Source organism: Notolepis coatsorum (assembly GCF_963971535.1).
Source record: "Notolepis coatsorum genome assembly, chromosome: 8".
In the NCBI taxonomy this organism is placed as follows: domain Eukaryota; kingdom Metazoa; phylum Chordata; class Actinopteri; order Aulopiformes; family Paralepididae; genus Notolepis; species Notolepis coatsorum.
The window spans coordinates 147315452-147329353 of NC_140172.1; the positions used below are offsets into that span (position 1 = coordinate 147315452).

Below are 13902 nucleotides of genomic sequence, written 5' to 3' on the forward strand. Positions count from 1 at the left end.
TTTAGGCCTCAGAGGACTGCAGAAAGTAAACAAACCGATGTACTTTCTAAGAGCTTTATATATCATTTATAGTATTGCTATTATGTCCATTCTCATTGTCACTCGAGTGCATAAACCGTGCCTTCATAATGGCTTAAAGAAAATAAAAATCCATTGGTTGGTTGTCATTTTATAGCGTCGTGAATATAAGGTTTATCACACTTTTCGTCTCGTCTTTTTTCCCGGGAGCTAGATAATAGGCTAAACGTTGGCGCCGTTATATCAAACGCCATTTCTGCTGTATAAATACGAATGAAATAAAACAAACTGCGTAGCATCCGGACTATTACAGAGCATCTATGGATGAAATGGGGGCGGCGGGGAACGCCGATTACTATTATTGATTACCAATACAGTGTGCGTTCAATATAGCATTTTCATTGACCGATCACGTTACGTTATAAAACAATGTCCAATCCAGCTGTAATTTGGGGTAATATTATCCTACCGTCAGGCCATGTGATCGCCGGCAGCATTTCCTCACCAGTCATCGGATTCTGGTAGATCGATATGCACATTGGCTAATCATAAATCCCATTATTCCACGCTGAAAAAAACCGCTCGCCAAGCTGATCCAAGATGGAGGATGTTCGGCTGGGATCAAGGAACTATGATCCGCCCACAGAACTGTACTTTTGAATTTTTTTTAAATTCACATAATGATACTGCAGTGGAGCGATGGCGCCCCTAAGCGGGTATGGCTGGTACTGCATGTTTCGAAAATCAAATATGTGAAAAGATGCTGGTAGTGGATCGGGTACCTAAGAACAGGGCTGTACGCTAAGCTTTTTCACTAGGGGCACACTTGCCCCTAAATGAGAAATTTAGGGGCAAAGAATATTTTTTAGGGGCAAATTTTTTAATAACTATTTTACCATTATAGTAGGGCTGGGCGATATGGCCTCTAAATGATATTGCGATATTTTTTGGCCATATCACGATACACAATATATATCGCAATATTTTGACATTTCCTAAAGCACTTAAAATGCTTGATTTAACCCTTTGATGCATACAGTCACGCCAATATGATGATTATAATAAGTCCCTGCAACATATGTTTGCATTATTAAACCATGAAGATGCTTTAAAAAATAATTTAATGAAAATGTACTAAGAGTAGTCTACTGACACACTAATAAAAAAAATTATTTACATCTAAGACTATTTATATAAAAACTCTTGGGTGCCCTTTTTTTGCACAGTACTGTGTTTTCTATCCACTTTAGCCAAACACACACACACACACACATATATATATACTACTGTGAGAAAATAATAATTACACACAAAGGGATAATGGCTTATAGCAGACTTAATGATTTTAGAATATTTCAGATAATGAAATTAAATGTTTATCATCAACTATCCAGTTAGTATTTATACTGTCTGTAACGTTTGGCTACTTTAAATCATTGAATGTAGAGAGAGAGCGAGAGAGAGAGAGGGGGCGAGAACGCACAAGAGAGCCAGCCCCCCCCCCCCCCCCGGGTTTTGTTCTAGGTTCGCGTTTTGATCGTCTAAGCTGCCGTAGGTGATGACGTCACACTCGAATGTAAACAGGAAGAGTCAAACACGGAGATGGAAAGTGGATGATATACAGAAACGAATAACTAATAAATATGAAGTTATGTTTAAACTTCTGTTGTCAAGCGTTGTCACTTGTCAATATAACCCACCCCCTTTCCTCACTTTTCCACCGTCCCTGCTTCACTCGGGACCACCAGCTAACGTTAGCCTAAAGCTCCGCCGTCCCTGCTTCACTCGGGACCACCAGCTAACGTTAGCCCATTGCTCGTGTCAATTAAATTGCATGTTATTAAATGTCCGCGCTGGTCTGTCTAATGAAATTACAACCGCAACATTATGTCGCCTGTACAGCCCTGGTTGTAGGCTAATGTTAGTGTAGTGAAATGCGAATGAAGGGGTGAAATCACTATTCGCAAGCTTGCGAGTAGATATAATTTTTCATTCGCACCGGCCAAATTAGGGGGCAATTTGCGACGATCTCGTCGCAGCGTACAGGCCTGCCTAAGAAGCGTTATAAATATGGAATAAAACAATAACAACTCGTCACGTATATACTCGTGGCTCTGGTCCACAATGCTCTTTTTCGAAACGCGTATATACTCGTTCTCGGACGGCATAGTGTTAATTGAAAATGGGGGACCCTGATGTAAACAAGACGAAAGTCTTTCTCTGGTCTGCATCCCCTTAACAATTGTGTGTATTGAGCCGTACTGTATTGTACCCTGCATTCTGCAATCTGTTAATACAATTTTCAATCAATCAATCAATCGATCAAAGTCCAACGCGCATCCGGCGCACTTTGAAGGGACCTCTGCCATAGTGGAGACACTTTGACAGGTCGAGTCCTGCTTGCTGCACACTCACAGTCCACCACGCTACAGTGTGGAAAATGTCTGTATCTTAATTGTAGCCCATTGTGATTTGGGGGTAAGTAATACCTGTGGGTTGTAGCCTAGTAGTAGTATAGTAGGACTATAACAACCTGAAATATACTTTTATTTTTCTCTCATTCGCCACTTTTTTTTTTAACGCTCTATTTTAGCTATATGTGTTGTGTTTGTCTTTGTTTTTAACATGTACTAATTAATGCTGTTGCTGCTGCTGTGAATGATGGACACGGAAAACTGACACGTTTTCAATGGAGAGCATCCATGCATGGTCTCCAAGCTTGGTCTACTAACTACTCTATCAAACACAATAGAAATAAATCCAATTGCGGTTCTTTAATAAAATGTCAAATATGTGAGACTGTGGACTGATTGGTTGATTGATTGAACACTTTATTAACAGATTGCAGAATGGGTACAGTACAGTACGGCTCAATACACAGCTTAAGGGGATGCAGACCAGAGAAAGACTTTCGTCTTGTTTACATCAGGGTCCCCCATTTTCAATTCATCATGACATATATATGACATACATGACATACAGATACAGTACACTGCATACATGTATGACATCACATGACATACCAGATCTACAAATACAGTACAGTTTGTGATACAAAAAGAGTCTAAAAAAGAGAGTAGTGATGTGCATCACCCATCCAATCCAATATCTGTGAAGTTTTGGGGACGTGTTGGTTTCCTACACTGGACAGTACAGTGTTGATCAGCGACTACAACACACACACACACTTTATTATTTGTTGCTCGTGTCACAATCAGCAGACAGAGGAGGAGGAGGAGGAGGAGGAGTGATCAGGAGCTGTATTGTACTCACGCCCTGGTTCTGGGGAAGCCCATGGAGAGCAGCACGTCCAGACTGGACCCATGTTTGATGGTCCCGGGTCGGTTCTGTCGCTGTCTCCGCGGGGTCACTTTGGAGTAGAGTTCTTCTTTAGATGCCATGATGATGATGATGATGATGATGATGATGATGATAACAAACTCACCAACACCCGTCCATCATCATCTCACTGATCAGTCCCACACCGGGTCCAGTACTTCATCATCATCACAATAATAATAACAATAATAATAATAATAATACAAAACCCAGAGAGGCGGATGATGGAGGACGATCGAAAGCAAACCGGAGGCACACAGGGACTGTTATTTTGACTACACACACTAATAATAAACGCCCTGGCAGTAAAGGAGGAGGAGGGATAATAAACCTGGCTATACACTATAGACGCGCGTCTTGCTGGTAAAGTCCGTCAGAACCCGCCGCAGTCATCGAGGAGCGTCAGTCACTCCTCCGGCCCGTCGCCCCCGACACACATTCTCTCTCTCTCCAGCCTGCCTGCCTGCCTGCCTCCCCCCACACCGCTCCCCTAGCATCCGGTACTGTACTGTATATAATAATGAAGAATCAGATGGAACTGTACTGCTGCACACAGGCCCACTTCCTCTCCTCCTCCTCCTCATGTCTTATTTATGAATGGATGTTGAGTGAAGCAGCGTCAAGGCTCAGCCCATAAATGGTCGCAGCTCTCGACGCTCTGCCCACTTTCTTTAAAGAGACAGCGTCCCGGGGTTTAGCAGAGGGCTGCTCAGTGTACAGTGTGTACAGTATAGCTGCTGTACAGTAGTAGGTGTAACAACCAGACGTGTGTGTCGGGAAGGATATTCAATATGTTATCGGTTAAATTAAAGGCCTAACCCCTGTGTATATATTCTCTCCCCACCGTATGTATATATTTCTCTCCCACCCGCCCACCCCCTCCAAATGTACAGTATCCTCCCCATCATATCGTATATATTCTCTGTTAGGATCTATGGGTAACAGTACTGTATATTTGCATATCGTATATGTCACAAATGTAACAGTACTATATACCTGTATGTCATGTATGTCCCTATGCCATAAATGTCATGATGTCATGTATGTCATGTATGTCATAAATGTCATTATGAATTGAAAATGGGGGACCCTGATGTAAACAAGACAAACGTCTTTCTCTGGTCTGCATCCCCTTAACAATTGTGTGTATTGAGCCGTACTGTATACTGTACCCATTCTGCAATCTGTTAATAAAGTTTTCATTCATTCATTCATTCATGGTGCTGCAGCGATGTAATCGAATTACTTTTGGAATAGCCCAGCCTACATGGCCTTCAAAAAATCCATAGAATAGGGGAAAACGGTCCACTTGTGATTTGAATAGGCTATATAGCAACTAACCCTCATCTCAAACTGGGTAAGATTGTGCCTAAAACAAAGTCCTAAATGCGTTTCCCCCTTTAGATATCCAACAAGTAATGAACTACTTTTTTTTGGTAATCCTTTTATATATAATTGATGACTGGAATGTGGTCCTGTGTAGGTCAGTGGGTAGAGGTAGAGCACGCGGCACAAACACTGCCAGGGTCAGGAGTTTGATTTCCACATCGTGGGCATGGACTGCTGCCAATAGCTGGAGAGAGCTAACGGCTAGAGAACTTGAGAACTCTTAATTACTAAACGCTGCATGGTGCAGTGTGCTACTTGCTACATTATGTACCACCATGTACACTATCATCACTATTATTACTGAGATATGAGCTCCTAGTGTCTCCTGCTGTCTGAAGAGATATGAGCTCCTATATCTCCTGCTGTCTGAAGAGGTATGAGCTCCTAGTATCTCCTGCTGTCTGAAGAGGTATGAGCTCCTAGTGTCTCCTGCTGTCTGAAGAGGTATGAGCTCCTAGTATCTCCTGCTGTCTGAAGAGATATGAGCTCCTAGTATCTCCTGCTGTCTGAAGAGGTATGAGCTCCTAGTGTCTCCTGCTGTCTGAAGAGGTATGAGCTCCTAGTATCTCCTGCTGTCTGAAGAGGTATGAGCTCCTAGTATCTCCTGCTGTCTGAAGAGGTATGAGCTCCTAGTGTCTCCTGCTGTCTGAAGAGGTATGAGCTCCTAGTATCTCCTGCTGTCTGAAGAGGTATGAGCTCAAGACCCTCACCACCCCAACAACAGCCTGTTCATGCTGCTGCGGTCAGGCAAACGCCTGCAAACACCAGCAACTAGGACAGAGACTTCGGCTCAGCTTCTTCCCCCAGGCCATCAGAGCCTTGAACACTGAACTCTCCACATACAAGCACACATGAGCACACACACAACACACACACTGTACACGCTCACACACTAGCAGCCACTTTAACATGAGCACACACACACTCATGCTGCACACGCTCACACTTATGGTCACTTTACAAAAGGAAAGGTCACTTTAAGAATAGTATAGTATAACTTGAGATTGTATAATATAGAATTGTATAGCAGTGTACATAAATACCCAGTGCCTCATCCGTAGCTAACAGTGTATTGCACTACCACAGGACCTAGCATGTCCTACCATGCTCTGTAAAAACTCATGTACAGATACCGATATGCCCTACTTTGACTACTTGTATTATTGCACAATGTCGTTCTATTGTATTCTTATTATACTATTATATTATTATTATTATTATTGTATTATGCACAATCGCTGTGGGCAAGACCCCCCGCATTTCATTGTATACTTGTATGCCGTGACAAATAAAACTCTTGACTTGAGCTCCTATATCTCCTTCTGTCTGAAGAGATATGAGCTCCTAGTATCTCCTGCTGTCTGAAGAGGTATGAGCTCCTAGTATCTCCTCCTGTCTGAAGAGGTATGCGCTCCTAGTATCTCCTGCCGTCTGAAGCAGAGCGTTTGGCCTTGAACATGAATATACGTCACATGTGGCGTCAGACTTAATAACCGAATGAGTTGACATTTCTTGTCACAGTCATTTAAAAAGAATAATAATAATTTATTAAAAAATAAATAAAAAATAAATACTAATAGTGAGAACATTAGCAAATATGGGGATTTCTAGATGCAGGAAGTAGTATTGTGACCTCAGAACAACCTCCCTGTTTGTTTCTAGACGCAGGAAGTAGTATTGTGACCTCAGAACAACCTCCCTGTTTGTTTCTAGACGCAGGAAGTAGTATTGTGACCTCAGAACAACCTCCCTGTTTGTTTCTAGATGCAGGAAGTAGTATTGTGACAGCGTGATTTTTCCCCGTAGCCTATGTTTGCGAAGACACTCTGATTGGCTAAGCGCGTACAGCGAAGACCCTCTCTGATTGGTTTAGCGCCGAAGGGTCCCTTCCGCCTTGTACATATATATTCTCTGCTTCAAAGTGGTTATGCTTTGGCCCTCTTTCGAAGTGGGTTAAGGGTTAGGGTTAAGGTTAGGGTTAAGCCAAGGTTAAGGTTAGGGTTAAGCCAAGGTTAAGGTTAGGGTTAGGGAACAACATATCAATTGTTGTTGAATATGCAGAAGAGACCCTTCGGCGCTAAACCAATCAGAGAGGGTCTTCGCTGTACGCGGCTAGCCAATCAGAGAGCGTCTTCGCAAACATAGGCTACGGGAAAAAATCACACATTGTGACCTCAGAACAACTTCCTTGTTTGTTTCTAGACGCAGGAAGTAGTATTGTGACCTCAGAACAACTTCCTTGTTTGTTTCTAGACGCAGGAAGCAGTATTGTGACCTCAGAACAGCCTCCCTGTTCTCCCTGAAACTCATTACCAGACCCTAAAGAACTCTCCATGGTTGAACTCAAAGTAAACAACATCCTATAATAATAAGCTTTATTTGTTTTAAACTTTTTTTTTTTATTGATCTTTTTCCCCCTCCTTTTTCCTCCGATTTTCTCCCATCCCAATGTTAGTCGTTATGCCAATTCCCAATCCCCTTCCTGGTCGCTGCGCACTTACCCCCCAGTCGGTCTGGGAGAGTGGAGGCTATCACGCGCTTCCTCCGACACACGTCCAGCCAATCAACCGCTTCTTTTCACCTGGCAGCGCGGACTCTCACTGAGAGGGTGTAACGTGTGGAAGGATCACACTACCCCCCTTAGATCCTATCCGTGCTGAGCAGGCGCCCCGACCGAACTGTAGGAGTCGCTGTTTACAACGACCCGGACCCACCCACCGGCTTCTCCCACCCTCTAATACTGCCAATTGTATTAGTGTGAACGGCCAGCCGGAGCTGTTTTAAACCTTTTCTAATATCAGTTTACAAAGCACTTTACAGAAGAATCATGAACCAAGACGTAAAATACATAAATCGGGGCAAAAGATATACTTAAATCAAAAAGAATAAAACAATGAAATACAAAAACAAAACAAAAACATAAAAGCAAGTCTGTAAGTGAGTTATAAGATAACTTGTAGCCCAAGTTCCTTGAGCAGGCAACTCCACTATCTAATGGCCCCATTGGCAGAAGCCCAGTCTAGACGACCTACCCAAGGATGAGACTGCGGCTCATAATAATAATTACTTGCATTTATATAGCGCTTTTCTAGACACTCAAAAGCGCTTTACAATGTAGGGTGGAAATTGCCTCCTTCACCACCACTGGTAGCACACAACCTTGGGCTACGCAGGCTCAATGGCTGCCATACACTGGCACCACATCACACTACACCAGTGGCGGACTGGCCATCGGGACGTTCGGGACGAATCCCGATGGGCCGGAACCAAAGTGGGCTGGTCCAAAAAAAATAAAAATAAAAAAATATATATATATATAATTTTTTTTTTTTTTTTGGGGGGCCAGTGTGTGGGCCACTAATGTGGGCCGGTGTGTGGGCCACTAATGTGGGCCGGTGTGTGTGCCAGTGTGTGGGCCAGTGTGTGGGCCACTAATGTGGGCCAGTGTGTGGGCCAGTGTGTGGGCCAGTGTGTGGGCCAGTGTGTGGGCCAGTATGTGGGCCGGTGTGTGGGCCGGTGTGTGGGCCAGTATGTGGGCCAGTGTGTGGGCTAGTGTGTGGGCCACTAATGTGGGCCAGTGTGTGGGCCGGTGTGTGAGTCGGTGTGTGGGCCACTAATGTGGGCCAGTGTGTGGGGCAGTATGTGGGCCGGTGTGTGGGCCAGTATGTGGGCCAGTGTGTGGGCCGGTGTGTGGGCCAGTGTGTGAGTCGGTGTGTGGGCCACTAATGTGGGCCAGTGTGTGGGCCGGTGTGTGGGCCAGTATGTGGGCCGGTGTGTGGGCCGGTGTGTGGGCCAGTATGTGGGCCACTAATGTGGGCCGGTGTGTGTGCCAGTGTGTGGGCCAGTGTGTGGGCCACTAATGTGGGCCAGTGTGTGGGCCAGTGTGTGGGCCAGTGTGTGGGCCAGTGTGTGGGCCAGTATGTGGGCCGGTGTGTGGGCCGGTGTGTGGGCCAGTATGTGGGCCAGTGTGTGGGCTAGTGTGTGGGCCACTAATGTGGGCCAGTGTGTGGGCCGGTGTGTGAGTCGGTGTGTGGGCCACTAATGTGGGCCAGTGTGTGGGCCAGTGTGTGGGGCAGTATGTGGGCCGGTGTGTGGGCCAGTATGTGGGCCAGTGTGTGGGCCGGTGTGTGGGCCAGTGTGTGAGTCGGTGTGTGGGCCACTAATGTGGGCCAGTGTGTGGGCCGGTGTGTGGGCCAGTATGTGGGCCGGTGTGTGGGCCGGTGTGTGGGCCAGTATGTGGGCCATTGTGTGGGCCGGCAATAAAACAATAAACAAGTTGCATAAACTAAATCAGATTAAAAATGATCACAGTTCTGGTTTGCCTTAAGATGCAGTTTAAGATGGGTCTTGAACATGGAGTATATAGGGCACTCTCTAATCACAACTGGTAGGCTATTCCAGTAGTTACCACCTTTAACAGAGAACACAGTTTTTGCAAAGGTAGTATACCGAAAAGGCACCTTACAGTCCCCTCTACTGATGGCCCTGGTGGTAATGCCAGTGTCTGCTTTCTGTTGGATGAACTCATTCAATGGGGGAGGGGCAAGTCCATGCAGAACCTTGTTGCATGTTATGTTTTTCTAAAACATTACAGTGATGAAATGAAATTGGTTTCCTATCAAATATGCACAGAAAGACTCAGAAGAAGCTTCTATCCCCAGGCCATCAGGCTGCTAAACGAACAATGAACACTACACAACAACAACCATCAAACGCACATAGCACACACATCCACACGCACACACTCACTTTAAACAAACACACTGTAGCACCCACTCCACACACTTTATAGCACACACCCACTTTAAACAAACACACTGTAGCACCCACTCCCCACACTTTATATTTATTGATGAAGGATTGCACTACAACTCGTACACCTTACTGTAAATTGTACCTAAATTGTACCTCATCCCATTTCTGCTTTGCACTATATAGTACTGTACATTAGTACACTGCATAGTATTGTATATTATATGGTAACTCAGTTACGTCTATTCTGCATCGAACATTGTACATATGTCTATACTGAACACTGTGACCTCATTTTCTACTTCTAAATTACATGCTATACTATGTTATTTGATACTATCTTGTCTAGCACAGTCTCTGGAGCGTAACAGTAAGAAGCATTTTGTATGAAAGTATTCTGTACTTCTGTATGACAACTATTAAAGAAACTTGAAACTTGAACTTGAAATACTTTTATGGCTTTTTTGTAGAGTAATTCTATTGGTGTAAGAGTAGTGACATATGAAAGAGACCAGTTGATAAAACAGTACTCGATGTGTGATAAAATCATTGAATGCAGAAACATCCTTGCAGCATTAACTGGCAGGCAGGGCCTGATCTGCCTGAAGTTTTCGATGTTAAACTTGACTGTTTGTCACTTTCTTCACATTACTTTTTGAAGGTCAATGTAGAGTCCAATGTGACCCCAAGATACTTGAATTAATGGGATCATCCCTATGTTCCCCGGGTCCTATGTTCCCCGGGTCCTATGTTCCCCGCTTGATTGATTAATAGATTGACATTTTTATAAATTTTTATTATTTTATTAATTATGAATGTCCGCCTTGTTTCGAACTGGTTAAGCTTAGGCCCTCTTTCGAACTGGTTACGGTTAGAGTTTGGAATCAGGGCTGGTGGTCTAAAAATTTCAATCAATCAAAGCGGGGAACATAGAACCCGGGGAACATAGGACCCGGGGAACATAGGACCCGGGGAACATAGACATGCTCCCGAATTAATGTACAATGTCCAGCTCCGCCTCTCCCAGAAACACATTAGAGTGAGTGACCTCTACTGGTGACTTTGTGAACATCATAGACAAATAGAGAAAAAAAAAAGTGAAAGACATGCTTTTGTTTTTGTCTTGAATGAGACATGAGACATCAGTGAATGAGATTCACGTTTCCTCCCAACCGCGAGTAGGCCTAGAAGCGCAGAAATGGAGAACGCAAAAAAAAAAAAAGTGGAGCTGAAAAAGCTAGAATAAAAAAACAAAAGTTGCTAGTAAAAGACGCAGAACAATGTTCTAAAATTACAGACATGTTTAGTAGAGGAAGGGCTCTCGTTAGAGTAGCTGCTGCTGCTAATAATGATGAAGTTCAAGTGGAAGGAACCAACAGTAACATGACAGGTGCGTGCAGTAGCCTAGTGCATATTCTACTGTTGGTGTCTGCCGGTTCATGAGGGCTAGCTAGCCTATACTAGCTCTTGCAGTGATTTCAGTCATTCTATTACAAGACAATGTGCTTTCCGTATTCCTGATTCCTTACAGCACGTGGACATAAATAGTCGTGACTCGTGAAGTTTTTTCTCTGACTAAAAGTTTAGTTAGCAATGTTAGGACTAGTGCCCACCACAGCATCAGAAGCTAAAGTGCTAACCTAGAGAGCCAATCAGAACCTAGGACGGGCTGCAAATTAATCGGCTACTAATATTATAATAGTAAATACTAAAATAAAATACTATTATGTTCCCTTCCAAATTTTCATGTTGATATATTGGTAATCTAATTGATTGAATTGATTAGTTGCCATTTTACATGCTTAAATAAGATGTACCTTAGAATTCCCAACTGTTAGCCATGTTCTCGATATGATTAGTCTCATCTACATGTTTGTAAATAACCACAGCTAACTAGCTTAAGCTAACAACTCGGTCAACTACTACCCCGTAGTTAAACAAATGTGATTGCATATAACAGCTAACTGCTACAGCTAATTTGGTAGTTAGCCTATTCCATTAATGTTGAATGTATTTATGAAGGTTGAATGAATGAATGAAAACTTTATTTAACAGATTGCAGAATGGGTACAATACAGTACGGCTCAATACATACAATTGTTAAGGGGATGCAGACCTGAGAAAGACGTTTGTCTTGTTTCCATCAGGGTCCCCCATTTTCAATTCATATAGACATATATGACATACATGACATACAGATAGTCAGTACTGCTACATCTATACATTTATGACATACCAGATTTGCAAATACAGTACTGTTTGTGATACAGAAGGAGTCAAGAAAAGGGAGTATATACATTTGACGTAGAAACTGTACATTGGAGGTTGGGTGGGGGGGGTTGGGTACATTGGGATATTGACAACCATACTGGGTAATTTACATTGGAGGTGGTTGGGGGGGGGGGGGGGGGGGCGGGGGGCACACTGTATAAACAAGTAACACTGTACATTGAGGGGGGGGGGGGGGGAGACACTGTACAAACAAACACAATTGTACATTGAACTATTGACAAAACCATACTAGGTAAATGACTGTACATTGGAGGGGGTTGGAATGATTGGGTTAGGATATTTACAGGGGCCAGTGTTGAATTGCAGTCTCCCGTAGGTGTCCCTTGAGAGAGGTTTTGAAAGTGGGTAGTGATCCACATTCCTTTACAGCTTTGGGTAGGGCGTTCCACATTGATGTGGCATAATTGCGAAACGTGTTTAGTCCCTTATTTGAGCCGAATCTGGGTTTGACATGATTTGTGGAGCTCCCTCTGGTGTTGTGATCGTGGTATTCACTGACCTTTGGGAAGTATTTTGACATGTACATGGGTACCTTGGTCGTGTAGTGTATCTTGTAGACCAGGCCCATTGCAAGTTGTTGTACTCTGTCGTCTACTCTAAGCCATCCTAGGTTGTCGAAGTGGGCAGGGGTGAGGTGGGTTCTAGGAGTAAGGTCAAGCAGTAGTCTGACCAGTTTGTTTTGAGATGTTTGTAATTTTGTTTTTAGCGCCTTTGAGGTGCTTTGGTACCATGAGGTGCAAGCATAGTCGTAGTACCCCTGAATGAGTGCTCCTGCCAGAGTCTTCAGGGTGTTCTTGTTTACCAGAGAGGAGATCCGGTACAAGAATCGAGTTCGTTGGTTGACTTTTTTTATTACATTGGATGCCATTTTGTCACAGGAGAGATTAGCCTCTAGGATGGACCCCAGGTAGGTAATTTCATCTTTCCTTGTGACAATATTGTCACCCACTGTAACTGAGAAGCCGTCGGTCTTGCTGAGTTTGTTATTTGAACCGAAGAGAATGGACTCTGTTTTGCCCATGTGTAATGATAGTTTGTTATCAGCGAGCCATATGCAGATTCTGCCTAGTTCCGAGCTGAGGGTTTTTTCAACCTGTAACTTGTTCTTGTCAGAGACCAGCAGGGCTGAGTCGTCCGCAAACAGGAACAAGTTGCAGTCACAAGCTGACGACATGTCATTTGCATAAATTAGGAACAGTAGGTTGTTGATGGTGGTTGGCGCTGAATAGCAGACATGATTCCGTCAGTCTGCCACAGGGCAGCTGTGTTTGCTGATGCTGCTCATGACCACCAGTAGCATGTGTGAGTGTGAATGCAGAGAGAGAGAGAGAGAGAGAGAGATGGCAAGCAGCCATGATGAAGTTGAGCTTCATCCAGTAGAATGAAAACGTTTATAAAAGACACCTAGATCATGACATTACTTTTCAAATTGTGTATTATAATGTGTATATTTTAGTGATGTCCGATATTATCGGCCTACCGATATTGGCATTAAAATGTGATATCGGAAATTATCGGTATCTGTTTTCAAAAAAAGAAAAATTTAATATTTTTATTTTTTATATTTATTTAACCTTTATTTACCCAGGCAAGCAAGTAAGAACAAATTCTGATTTTATTTATTGTCAAAAGTATGCATAATGTTGTGTTAATTCCACAACAAGAGATATGTAATGTTAATTACCTGAAATTATTCGTTTTTTGGGGGGGGAAACCCTGCATATAGCATACAGAATATAGATGTGATGTCAGTCTGAATCAGAGCATTCTCTGCCTCATTGAATTCTGAATAATCAGATTCCAATGAACCCTCAAATTCTGAAAATGGGAGTAGTCACCACTCACCAACTTCCCCATCTTCTCTAGTCACCCCCACACCTTCTATTTGACCCATGACTTCTCAGCAGAGCCCAGACAAAACTTCCCTTTTCCTATCAACTCTGCTAATACTGAGTCACTATTGAGAGAGAGAGAGAGAGACTGAGAGAGAGAGAGAGAGAGAGAGAGAGAGAGAGAGAGAGAGAGAGAGAGAGAGAGAGAGAGAGAGAGAGAGAGAGAGAGAGAGAGAGAGAGAGAGAGAGAGAGAGAGAGAGAGAGAGAGAGAGAGAGAGA

At 43.5% G+C, this 13902-nt stretch overlaps 1 protein-coding gene across 1 annotated transcript in view; it reads right to left on the minus strand.

The window, feature by feature from the left end:
• LOC311233849 (ubiquitin-associated and SH3 domain-containing protein B-like) overlaps window positions 1-3852 on the minus strand; it is a 104208-nt gene extending 100356 nt beyond the window's left edge. The window contains exon 1 of the mRNA XM_084320897.1: window positions 3292-3852. Within this exon, the coding sequence (XP_084177023.1) occupies window positions 3292-3419 (128 nt within the window). The 5' untranslated portion in view covers window positions 3420-3852. The remainder of the gene's footprint in view (window positions 1-3291) is intronic.
• Between the last annotated feature and the right edge of the window lie 10050 nt (window positions 3853-13902).